The sequence below is a fragment of the Oncorhynchus masou genome, chromosome 33 (genome assembly GCF_036934945.1).
Source record: "Oncorhynchus masou masou isolate Uvic2021 chromosome 33, UVic_Omas_1.1, whole genome shotgun sequence".
Lineage (NCBI taxonomy): Eukaryota > Metazoa > Chordata > Actinopteri > Salmoniformes > Salmonidae > Oncorhynchus > Oncorhynchus masou.
Window position 1 is genome coordinate 19,012,861 of NC_088244.1, and position 13,034 is coordinate 19,025,894.

At 46.5% G+C, this 13,034-nt stretch overlaps 2 protein-coding genes across 6 annotated transcripts in view; one reads left to right on the forward strand and one right to left on the reverse strand.

Moving 5' to 3' along the window:
• Nucleotides 1-13,034, forward strand: part of LOC135527969 (ninjurin-1-like) — a 100,241-nt gene that overhangs the window by 25,049 nt on the left and 62,158 nt on the right. For both annotated transcript variants that reach the window (XM_064956678.1, XM_064956679.1), the window contains exon 2: nt 9,490-9,611. The gene's annotated coding sequence lies outside the window, so the exon portion shown is untranslated. The remainder of the gene's footprint in view (nt 1-9,489; nt 9,612-13,034) is intronic.
• LOC135527966 (serine/threonine-protein kinase WNK2-like) overlaps nt 1-13,034 on the reverse strand; it is a 66,668-nt gene that overhangs the window by 21,542 nt on the left and 32,092 nt on the right. For 2 of the 4 annotated variants that reach the window (XM_064956669.1, XM_064956670.1), the window contains exons 6-13: nt 9,469-9,557; nt 8,705-8,924; nt 5,026-5,296; nt 4,669-4,784; nt 3,321-4,274; nt 1,003-2,370; nt 738-776; nt 180-341 (exon numbers count right to left, since the gene is read on the reverse strand). In XM_064956669.1, the coding sequence (XP_064812741.1) occupies nt 180-341; nt 738-776; nt 1,003-2,370; nt 3,321-4,274; nt 4,669-4,784; nt 5,026-5,296; nt 8,705-8,924; nt 9,469-9,557 (3,219 nt within the window). The remainder of the gene's footprint in view (nt 1-179; nt 342-737; nt 777-1,002; nt 2,371-3,320; nt 4,275-4,668; nt 4,785-5,025; nt 5,297-8,704; nt 8,925-9,468; nt 9,558-13,034) is intronic. The other 2 variants (XM_064956672.1, XM_064956673.1) reach the window with 2 other exon arrangements.

Sequence of the window (13,034 nt, forward strand, 5' to 3'; positions counted from 1 at the left end):
AAGCATCTCAACCCTTAAATGAGTAGATGTCCAAACCTTTGACTGGCACTATACTTTAGTGGCAAAATGTAATTAGCACATCTACGTACATAGAGTTGCTACATACAGTATGGAACCAAAAAAAAAAAAAGTGAATAAAGGACAATCCATCCCTGGTAGCAGTGAAAGGGAGGGGTTACCTGTGAAAGGTGTGTTGGTGGAAGAGAAGTGGACATCTGTAGTGGCTGCAACTGCAGAGGGTCAGAGGCCTGAGCCAATGGCTTCTGAGGAGGCAGTGCCTGGGCAGGCAGACTAGATAATGATTGGTGGTGCTGGGGAAGGCTTTGACCCCCAGGGACATTCTACAGACAGAGTACAAGAGAGCGAGCGAGAGAAAAAGAGCGAGAACAAGAGCGAGAGAGAACAAGAAGTGGGGTGAGGGGTCGGCCTGGCAGATGCAGTGGATAAAAACACTATTGTTTTCATTATAGTTCCCATTATGTCTCCGTTTGGCCACGCTCAGATGAAACTCCTACTACTTGCTCTGTGATTGACCAAACGTCCTCATCCCAGGAGCACCTAAACAACCCCAACGTCCTCATCCCAGGAGCAACAGATATGACAATACTGTTGTTGGTTTGCCTAACTAAACACTGTTCATCTGACACAAAGGACGTACAGTGCATTCGTTTTCTCTTCCTCCGACAGTGTTATTTAAGTGATTTTGACCGTGTGTATTGAGACGAAGGGAGATCTACCTGGTTCGGGAAAGCTGGGTTGTGGAGATAGTACCAACTCTATGAGAAATGAAAAGAGGATCAGAGAACTGGAACTTTACTCAAAGGGGAGCACTGTACTGGGCAGTTTCTCCACCAGGTTAGCTTTGGCCAGGGAGAGGTAATTACTTTTGCCCAACTATATATCGATCCCTAGCCTTAAGCACTCCATGAAGAGAACGCCTCAGGTTGAAATTGGCAACTTGCTAAGTTACTGAAGACTCCTTCAACTTCATATTGAACTCACCTGCTGGCCTGGGGGTAGCGGGGCCACCTGGATCTGGCTGTGCTGTGCAGTAGTCCCAGTCTGTTGTTGCACTATGGGGGCCACTGGGTAGGTCTGTGGGTCTGCGACCTGCTGTGGAGCTTGAGCAGATGGATAGGCCTGACCCATCACACTGGGTTGGAGTGATGTGTAGCCTTGCACCATTGCAGCCTGTGTGGCTGTGGGTGGGTAGCTCTGTGAAGCAGCCTGTTGTGTGTGTGGGTCTGAGGGTGGGTAGCTCTGTGAAGCCGAGTTCTGTTGCCCTATCAGGGGTACAGAACTGGGGTAACTCTGGAGGGTTGAACCTTGCTGCTCAGTATGGGCAGGTGACTGGTAGCGCTGGACAACTGGAGCCTGTTGGACAGTAGGCTTGACCATTGGCTGGCTGTGTTGGGGTAGGGGGACCTGCACTGTCGGTTGGCTGTGCTGCATGGGACTATCCTGTTGGACAGCGGTCTGTGCCATTTGCTGGCAGTGTTGCTGCTGAATGGGGACCTGCATTGTCTGTTGTCTGTGAAGCATGGGACTAGACTGGCCAGGCTGCAGAATGGGAGGCATGGCTTTGTCTGTGAGGCTGTGTGGGGCTGGGCAAGGCTGGACTGGGGGAGGCACAACAGAAGCTAGAGGTTGTGTTGCTACACTGGGGGTCCAAGTAGGGAGACTGGGTATAGGTACGGTGTGGACCACAGTTGAGGCTACAGATGCATAACTCTGTGTGGGTGCAGTCTGTTGGAGATGCCCCACTGGAGTGGAGTAGTTCTGTGCAGCTGGTTGAGAGGGTTTTGTTGCTGCTGCTATGGTAGCGGCCAATACAGTCTGTTGGACAGACAAGGCTGCTGCTTCTGAGAAGCTTGCTGGTGTTGGGTTTTGTTTCAGAGCTGCAGCTGCATAGCTCGCTGCAGTTTGAGTCAGCTGTTGCAGAGCTGGAGCAACATAACTCTGTGGAGTTGGTGTCTGCTGGATTGGCATTGTTGCTACTGTGTAGCTTGCTGCGTTGTGTGGCTGCTGCTGGGGCATGGTTGTCGCTGAAAAGCTTGCTGCAGGCTGTTGAAGTGGTACATTTGCAGTTGTATAACTTGTTGCTGTCTGTTGCTGAGGTGGAGCTGGGTAGCTCTGTCCGGTATGATTCTGTTGCAGGGGAATGTTTGATGCAGAGTAACTTGCTGAGGCTGGGGTGTGATGTAAAGCTACAGCTGAGAAGCTGGCTGTGGTGGGTGTCTGTTGAATGACCTGGGGAGCGATGGGGTAGCTGTGGCCAGGCTGGAGGTATTGCAGGTGGGTGTGCGGGGCCGGGGCAGGCTGGCTCTGGAGAGACGCATGGTTCTGGAGCAAGGTGTGCACAGCACTGGACTGAGAGGAGAGAGAGACATGTTAAAGGACAGACACATTGGGGGCGCTTTAAGGCCCTCGTTAAAATGTACTGTATTTGACAGTGATGTGTTCATTCAGAAATATTTTATATCTAAATCTACAAACTTGGAACAATATAGATAGACATCCTCTACAAGAGGAAAAAACAATATGAGCCAAAACAAATACACAGGATGTCAATGATAATGAGTGGATGAAGGATTAAAATAAAGTTTTTAAAAACACCCAGACAATGGCAGAGTTAACAGAAGAGGCAGCAGGTGTGCACTACAATAAGGAGGTATGGGAAAGGGAAGAGGGGATATGGGAGGTTAGAGGAGACACAGCAGCATTCATTCCCTTGGTATACAGCAGCCATCTGTTCATTCACCGAGGACGTTCCATGGGTAAGTTGATATGAGCGAGTGTAGAAGGATGGGTTTTGCATTCTGGCATTCGGTCAGTAAAGCAGAAAGAGAAGACATTAACAGGCCAGCTCAAGTTGGCAGCGGGTTAGAGTGTTAGTCAGTCAGCAGTATCTATGGTTCTCCAGAAAACCAGCTTGTCCCAAAGCACACCAGTAGAACCATGGACTTCTATGATAGTTTGAAGCTGAGCGGAAGAGACAGCAGGGTCCAGTCCCATGACAGCACTAAAACAGAGCCCCTTCTACAGGTCTAAGCAGGAAGTGAAGACTACAGGAGTCAGCTCTACAGGTTGAGCTGAGGGTCTCTCAGTAGTCTAAAGTAACTTCCTCCCCTCACCTGCTTTACTACATCTGCACTGACATCAATGAATTGGACAAATGAAAGCAAATTCTTTGTTGGCATCTGCCATATTACTTTCACCTATCCTTTGTTGTCTGTTCAGTGCAGATGAATGAAAGATACTGAGCCAAAGCTACTTTAGACTATTGTGAGATGCAGCCCTAGTCTTCCTGTGTGACCTACCACTCCCAGGGGCCCGGTGGCTCTGTGCTCCCCAGCGCAGTAGCTGGCCCTGCGGTCCTGTGTGGGCGTGGCCAGAGGAGGTGTAGTGTGGCCACCACTGAAGCTGCCTCTCTGGGGTAAGTTCAGACTCCCATCCCCATAGTTCTTGGCAGGCTGCTGGGCTGCAGGCAGGTGGAGGAGGGAGGGTTGGCCCTTGTTGGATATGGTGGTTTTACGGCTGATGATGTTCATCAGGTTCTGTTGTAGTAAGAAGAGGTCAGAGCAGTCACTTCCTATTTGACTTTGACCTTTCACCCCTCCTGATCCTGCAGTTGTCGCTACCCCACAGGGGTGTGGTGGGAAGGGAAAGGCGATGTGCTGCTGCTTGTGCCCCCCTTCTTGTGACTTCTGCAGCAGCAGAGAGAAGCAGGCCTGGCAGAGGTGCTTTCTGGGTGTGCCTTGGTGGTGGTGGTGATGATGATAGGCATAGTTTCGACTCAGCAGGGTGCTGAAGTCTGAATGCCTCCGCCCACCTGACACAGATTTAACCCTGCTCGCATTGGTGGCTTCCAATGTCTGGGATTCAACAGAAGAGTCACTAAGACGCCGGGCCTCAGAGTGTGTGGGGTCAGGGAGGGCCAGGAGGAGGGGGGCAGGCAACGCACTTGGAAAAGGGGTGCTGTCCTCTGCCTCGGAGCAGAACTCAGATGGGCTGTTCTCTGTTTGGTTGTCTGGTGATGTGGGGGCAGGACTGGCAGCTCTCTGTGGGCTGCAGGGCCCAGAGGTTAGAGGTTGCAGGAGCATATGAAGAGTGACGTTGTTGCCCCTCAGAGTGTCAATGACAGAGGCACTCCCTCTCCTTGCCCCTGCTCCTACCCCCATTTGGAGCTCTGGCCCGAGGGCTCCTTTCCACCCCTCGCCCTTTTCACAGGAGCGGGGGCGTGCTGAAGCCAAATACAGACCACTGCGGTGACGCTGAGCCCAAACAGGGACCCACGGGCAAAACATATGTTACTCAAAACACAATCAAAAACAGATTGAAGAAATTCGACACACAATAAAAAAAAAAACATGAAAATGGAATAGGGTGGAGATTAATTGGAGAATTCTGAGCAAATGAGCTGCAGTGACTCTTTAGGTTGGGAATAAACACAAATGTACCTATGTTATTACATTTGTAATAAAATGAGGATCCAAATGTGTGTGAGCATATGCCACATATGTGATGGGTATTACTGTGCGAATGAGGATGTACTTTATGTGCACAGTGTGTAGAGTGAATGTATGGTATGTCCTGTGTGTGTATATTTATGATAATGACCCTGTGTATAGTGCACGTGCCCTAGGTGCGAGTGTGTGTGGTACAGACCTGCTGCATTGCCTTGGTGATGGGCTCCACTAGGGACTGGTAGAGGACATTGTGTTGGCTGCTGTTGGAGTCAGAGTACACAGCGGAGCCTAGGCCGCTGTCAAACGTACTGTCTGCTACAGACATACAAGGATTGGGGGTTAGTCTTTACACACAAAGGAGACTTAGCAAGAGAGTTTACTCAGACACAAACATGCACTAACCACCGTATAATAGAAACTACTGTCAAATATTAATTCCACCACATGCCACAGAGAGCACGGTGTCAAGTGTATGTGACAGTGGAAGGTGTAAGTCTAGTGGGATTTCACTCTTTGCATGTCATTCCGCATGATGTGTGTGTCAGTGGGGTCTCACATGTGACAGAGGTGGCGCTGGCTGGAAGGTTACGCAGCCTGGCGTGCTGGTCTGTCTCTGGCTCCAGCAGAGGGGGCTGTACTGCCTGTGTAGCCCCAGCAGAGGCCCCCTGGGCCGGGGCTGACTGGGCCCCGAGTCCTGCCTCTCCTATGTCCACTGGGGGTCCTGCCAATACGGACCTCTCTCTCCTCCATTTGATCAGCGCTACACGGTCTCGGATAGACTTCCCCACAATCTTAGCATCACTCTCATGGAAGAACCCAGATTCCACCTATCGGGGAGAGGAGTGTAGGAAGAAGAGTATTTTTAGAGTCAATGTGTTAGAGGAAGAGTTGAGAAAACAGGAGAGAGAGATGGGAGGAGGGAGCAGGAAAGGGTAGAGTTGGAGAATCTATTTTGAATGAAGGGGGGGTGGGGGTTAAATATATATATATATTTTTTTTAAATACTGTCAGCAGCTGGGTTCAGATAGTTCAGACAGAATAGTCTGCCTCTGTGTAGAATACTACAGGATACAGGACAGGTGCATTTAAACCAGGTGGTAGGCAACTAGACTCAGCCGCGGGCCAATTTTTATTGGAGAAAATATGTGGGGCAAGAACATAATTATAATTTGTACACTGCAAATTGACCACAACCCAAACAGTAGTACTGCGCGATTAACCGAAATGTCAGTTATTTTTCATTTTTTACACAATTGACTAACATTGTTTTTTTTCTTCCCTTCTGTGCGCTCAATACACAGTTTCTCTAGAGATAAATTCAATCAAGCACAAACTGCCATGTAGTAGGAAAATGTGGCAACTAAATACAAAGGCTATAATCCATTGCGCGCCTACTTGTCCAGTCTGGATTTCTTTTACGCCTCCTACGTAAAAGACAGAAGAATGCACGAACGAAAGACAACTCACGAAGCAACTGCTCTCTACATGAAAATACATGATCTAAGTGATTGATAGTTGGTATTCAGTCATAAAAGGTTGCCTTATTTATTCTGAAGAACAACTAAAATAGTGATTGTCAGACATCAGCTCTACAGAGATGAGATGATGACTTGGAAAGAAATAAGTCTTAAAATAAAACAAATGTAATATACACAACTGAAAAATGTGAAAGTAATGTGAATAAATAGTAAATAGGTAGTAACGGGCAGTTATTCTGTGTTGTTTACAGCATTCAACTCACATAACACATATAGCATTTCATGTTAATTTGTTGGGATACTTGGGAACAGATTTCCTAAAAGTTTTTGATGTTTAAATTGACTAAAAACTTTGTGGTGGCCCAAGGGCCGCCTGTTGCCAACCTTGTATTTAGACCATGGAAGATATGGAAGGCTAAAATAAGGAGTTATTTTTTTAGAGGTTTGGAATTAAATGACTCATTAATAGGAAGCATGGCCTGCTAAAAAAAAGTTTGAAAAAGCTTTCCGTTTTGGCACAGGCGGGCAAATGTATTTATTTCATTGAGTACGAGTCCCATATCTTTAACACGATCATTTTGCTTTTAAGACCTTTGTTCACAGTAATTTAAGATGAAGTAATTTAATCAACACAAAACTGAATAAAACCTGACATAAACCATGTCCTGAATAAGAAACCAAAGGAGTTCTGAGTAGCAGAGTGCATGACCGGAGACAAGAGCCCCGTTAATAAACTCCATCTCCCATGATGCCCGTCTGTAGAGAAATTAGTCATCGTAGGGTGACACGGGGTGATTGGAGATGGAGCGTGCAGACAGTGCATCCTCAATGTGCTGTGGGCCACATTCCCCCTCTCCTCCAAAACGACCGTTACAGCTAGACCATAATTCCCCCAGCATGGGGAGATGTCAGGATAGAGGGAGGCAAGCAGGTCAGCTTGCTGTCTGACAAAATAATCGATGGCCCTGATTCTCAGGAACACTAAGCACTGCAGCCAGACCCATTCACAATGGAAATGAACACTCACGACAGCCTGGCCCGTTGACAAAAGGACAGCTTAACAAACTGAACACACACAAAACTATGGTCAAGCACACACAAACCCAAGCCTGTCCCAAACACAAATAGCCTACAGGGTAAAATAAACACTATAGAATCTAGTCACAGCATAAAAACACCAGAAACTCATGAGCTCACTAATACAAACACAGACAACTATAAAATGAAGGTCACCCAGACATGGTCAAACAATGACAATGATTAGTGGCTGTTCTTCCTGACTTGATGGAATAGACCGTGATGCTGAGGCACAAGAAGAGAGATTCAAACCAAGCACATCTCTGGTGACCATCACAATGAGTTATGAAGAATGCAAATGAAGAGAAGTCTTCTCATGGCCGTTTTGAACAGTCGCTACACAACATAAGAGGACAAACAGATGGAGTTAATCCAGACCAACACTTCTTCCTTTTATACAATTAACACCACAGACAGGTGTACATGACCAAAAGTATGTGGACACCTGCTTGTCAAACATCTAATTCCAAAATGAGGTTGAAAGCAACAACCAATGACGGTGCCACGTTGAAAGACACTGAGCTAAATCAGTAAAGCATTCTAATGCCAATGTTTGTCATGTTTGCATGGCTGTGTGCTTGATTTTACACACCTGTCAGAAACGGGTGTGACAAACTGCCGAATCCACTACTCTTTTGCACTTCATAACCCTCTGCAAGCATCCAGTGAGACGATTTCTAGTTTCACTACAGAGGCAGTGTTTTAGCCCAGTGCTCCTCAACCTGGTACAAAGCCCATACCTGCTTTCACTTAAACAGCTTGAACAAAGTCTGAAATAAGTTAGATGTGGGGTCTGAGAACAATCTACAGGAGAAAACAGTAGCTAGGTCCATCAGAAATGTAAAACCACACCAAGGGCCTGAGCACTAATGTTATCGCTGGGTTAATTAAGTACAGAGAGAGAAATATGCTGCCTCTCTGGCCCAGTATTTTGTCACAAGGCATGACCAGGTCTTATCTGATGGTGGATGTTTGTTGGAAAAAACATTCAAACAGAAAAAAAAAGAAAACTCCTGGAAGTACAAATCGTATCACTGCCAATCTGCATGAGGGCACATTCCCTGATGAGATCAGAGCACTGTTGGCACACTGTCTGCCTGGACTCCACACAGACCTCTGCTGCCCTCCACGACAAATAACCCAACACCACAGACCTCTGCTGCCCTCCACGACAAATAACCCAACACCACAGACCTCTGCTGCCCTCCACGACAAATAACCCAACACCACAGACCTCTGCTGCCCTCCACGACAAATAACCCAACACCACAGACCTCTGCTGCCCTCCACGACAAATAACCCAACAACACAGACCTCTGCTGCCCTCCACGACAAATAACCCAACAACACAGACCTCTGCTGCCCTCCACGACAAATAACCCAACACCACAGACCTCTGCTGCCCTCCACGACAAATAACCCAACAACACAGACCTCTGCTGCCCTACACAACAAATAACCCAACACAGACCTCTGCTGCCCTCCACGACAAATAACCCAACATGGTTACATTTGATAAATAATGACAACCACACTGACTTGAGAAATATTGTGATGAGGATCAAAGAATCAGAAATTCTAAAATATATTCTTATGCAGGTCAAATTCATTCTCTAACTTAGACTGGTTGAACAGACAATCCAACACTATAATACACACGTCTTCAACCATCCATCTTACCATCTCTTGGGCTACGCCCTCTGGTGTCTCTTTCTCCAGCTCAAAGGTGAACTCAATTGCGCCACTCTCCTTGTACTTCCCCTTCAGCTTCTTGGGGTCTTCCACCCACAGTTTCAGGGCGATAGCTTCCTTCTTCCCATCATCATCCTCTGCCAGCTCCACCCGCACCCCTGTGTCCTCCGCAAAGAAGGCATGGTTCAGCAGGTCCTTTATAGAGTACCTGGGAGAAAGGAACAAGAAAAACAACCTTCATCACTGTGATAACATGGCTCCAACTGATCTTCTGTTGTCATTTCAGAGATTAGGCCAACATTAAATAAATTAATGAGACGAAAGTCAGTCTGAAAGTACAAAGTGACTCAATAGTTATGTCATGCACGAGCTGAAAAACAGACTCCGCTGGGCACCAATGTTTTCAGTGTTTCCGTCTGTACACAGCCATAAGAACCAGATAAGCCCTTATCTAAGAGTACCCTCCATTTATTAGCTGCCAGGACAAGGACAGAGAGCACAGCACACAATAACCTCAGTATGAAAACCTGCAAGAGAGGGGGTTCTTAAGGGGTATTTTCTCCTCCGTATCAAACCAATTATTCAACTTAGCAGAGGACACCCTACAGATCGGGAGGGTAGATTGCAATGTTGTTGAGAGCACCGACTATCATCGCTGTGGTGATAGGACGTGGGCAGGATGATGCGAGGTGCGGAGGGACGGCAGGGCACCTTGGGGGCCCTGTGGCCGAGAGGCGGGTACAGTCACTCACCGCTCCGCTTTCTTTTGGCAGATGCACTCGCCAATGATCTCCTTGATTTCAGGATCCACAACCTTGTTGAAGCTGGCAGGCTTCACTCCCTGAGAACAGAAAAAGGAAAACAAATCATTCAGAGGGAAGGCCGGATTCAGTGAGTAAGTATTGTGGGGGGGGGGGGGGAGAAAAGGGTGAAAACAGAGCGAGATGGCCACATACAGTCACCAGAACAGCATGATAATATGACCAAAGGTTATATGGTTTCCAAATGTGGTCTTAGTTTGCACACCTCATTTTAAGTTAACTCCCAAAGTCAGGATGCAATAACTTAACATGGAGACATGCACAAAACGAGTCCTTAAAAACCTATATCACTTGCCAGATCGTTAATGTTTTAATCAAGACCCTTTCCGCAACTATATGGACAAAAATAAAAAAGGCTTTTCAGGAACTGGCACATTCTTACAGATGCAAATATGTACTGCATGTAGTCTGGTTTATAGCGATTGAGGTTTCCCTTTGATAAAGGAGCTATAAATAACCTTCTGGTCTCTCTAGGGCACTGATATGCATAGAGTAAAGAAGACTCAGTGAAACACTGCTGCTTCCAGAAAGAGGGGGTTGTGTGTTTAATAGCAGGTGGACATAGCCTGGTAACGTGGTAGCCTGGTCCCAGATATGTACAGTGCATTCAGAAAGTATTCAGACCCCTTCCCACTTTCAACATTGTTAAGTTACAGCCTTATTCTAAAATGGATTAAATTATTTTCCCCTCAATCTACACACACACCCCATAATGACAAATCAAACTTTTTTTGAAATATTTGCAAATGCATTAAATAAAAATGTCACATTTGCATAAGTATTCAGATCCTTTACTCAGAATTTGTTGAAGCACCTTTGGCAGTGATTACAGCCTCGAGTCTTTTTGGGTAGGACGCTACAAGCTTGGCAATCCTCAAGCTCTGTCAGGTTGGATGGGGAGCGTCGCTGCGCAGCTATTTTCAGGTCTTTCCAGAGATGTTTGATCAGGTTTAAGTCCAGGCTCTGGCTGGGCCACTCAGGGACATCCAGAGACTTGTCCCGAAGCCACTCCTGCATTGTATTGGCTGTGTGCTTAGGGTTGTTGTCCTGTTGTAAGATGAACCTTCGCCCCAGTCTGAGGTACTGAGCACTGGAGCAGGTTATCAAGGATCTCTGTACTTTTCTCTGTTCATCTTTCCCTCGATCCTGACTAGTCTCCCAGTCCCTGCCACTGAAAAACATCACCACAGAATGATGCTGCCACCACACTTGACCATATGAATAGTGCCAGGTTTCCTCCAGACATGACGCTTGGCATTCAGGCCAAAGGAGTTCAATCCTGGTTTCATCAGACCAGAGAATCTTGTTCCTCATGGTCAGAGTCCTTTAGGTGCCTTTTGGCAAACTGACATAAGCAGGCTGTCATGTGCCTTTAATGAGGAATGGCATCCATCTGGACACTACCATAAAAGGCCTGATTGGTGGATGCTGCAGAGATGGGAGGAACTTCTAGGACAACCATCTCCTCAGAGGAACTGAGCTCTGTCAGAGTGACCATTGGGTTCTTGGTCACCTCCCTGACCAAGGCCCTTCTCCCCAGATTTCTCAGTTTGGCCAGCTCTAGGAAGAGTCTTGGTGGTTCCAAACTGCTTCCATTTAAAAATTATGGAGGCCACTGTTCTTGGGGACCTTCAATTCTTTCCCTCGACACAATTCTGTCTCGGAACTCTACGGAGAATTCCTTCAACCGCAATGGCTTTGTTTTTGCTCTGTCGTGCACGGTCAACTCTGGGATCTTATAGACAGGTGTGAGCATTTCCAAATCAGTTGAATATATCACAGATGGACTCCAAATCAAGTTGGTGAAACATCTCAAGGATGATCAATGGAAACAGGATGCACCTGAGCTCAATTTCAAGTCTCATAGCAAAGGGTGTGATTACTTACGTAAATAACGTAAGTCTGTTTGATATATTAAATACATTTGCAAAAAAATATTTAAATCAATTTTAGAAGGCTGTTATGTAGAAAAAGTTGAAAAAAAGGGTCTGAATACAGTGTATATGCCTTAGCTAACTGCTCTGACTATCTTTAGCATAGGCATGTGCTTTAGAGACACGTCCTCTGATTATCATTGATAAGGCTTGTCAGAAGTCAGCTAAAGCACAGATCTGAAACCAGGATAAGGTGAGTCACTCCATTCCAGCAGTGCCTGCCAAGTTTAAAGAGCGCAAAATCAATACCCGTCATCAAATATATCATGACTCCAAACCCACCCCCATCTAAAAACAGTTTGCTGCATGCGTTCTTCCTCACTGGCATATAGTGGAAAACACCCTCAAGGCTGGATCTGTGAAGAACTGCTGGGGGTTCTAGATGGGGCTGGGGCGGTCACGGAATTTAGTCAGACGGTGATTGTCAAGCAAATAACTGTCAGTCTCAAGGTAACTGGCCGTTAATTAACAAACACATTCAGCATCTCCAGGCTTGCACACACAGCGTACAAGCCCAATGATGCAGACCTTTGAATTTAAACTTTTTACATAGTATGAAGAATACAATTGAACAAAGCAGAAAAATATAAAAGGATACTTTCCTCAAATCAAATTGTATTTGTCACTTGCGCAGAATACAACAGGTATAGAACTTTCCGTGAAATGCTTACTTACAAGGCCTTATCCAACAATGCAGTTCAAGAAAGAGTTGATTAAAAAAAAATGTACTAAATAAACTAAAGTAAATAAATAAAACACAGGAAAGGTACATAATAACAAGGCTATACACAGGGGGTACTGAGTCAATGTGCGGGGGTAGAGGTTAGTCGAGGTCATTCAATAGACTATGCATAGATAACAGGAAGTAGAAGCAGTGGAAAAAAACAAAGCTAGGGGGGGGGGGGTCAATGCAAATAGTCCGGGTGGCCATTTGATTAATTGTTCAGCAGCCTTATGGCTTGGGGGTAGTAGCTCTAAAAGGAGCCTTTTAGTCCACCTAGTATATAGGTCCTGGATGTCGGGAAGCTTGGCCCCAGTGATGTACTGGGTCGTACGCACTACCCTCTGTAGCGCCTTACGGTCAGATGCTGAGCAGTTGCCATACCAGGCGGTGATGCAACTGGTCAGAATGCAGCTGTAGAACTTTGAGGATCTGGGGACCCAAGACAAAGCTTTTCAGTCTCCTGTAGAGGAAAAAGGTGTTTTAGTGCCCTCTTCACAACAGTCTTGGTGTGTTTGGACCATGATAGTTTGTTGGTGATATACACCAAGGAACTTGAAACCCTCGACCCGCTCCACTTCAGTCCCATCGATGTGAATGGATGCGTGTTCAGCCCTCCTTTTCCTGTAGTACACAATCAGCTACTTTGTCTTGTTCACATTGAGAGGTTGTTGTCCTGGCACTACACTGCCAGGTGTCTGACCTCCCTATAGACTGTCACATCATTGTCAGTGATCAGGCCTAACGCTGTTGTGTCATCAGCAAACTAAATGGTGTTGGAGTCATGCTTGGCCACGCAGTCTTGGGATAAACAGGGAGTACAGGAGGGGACTAAGCATGCA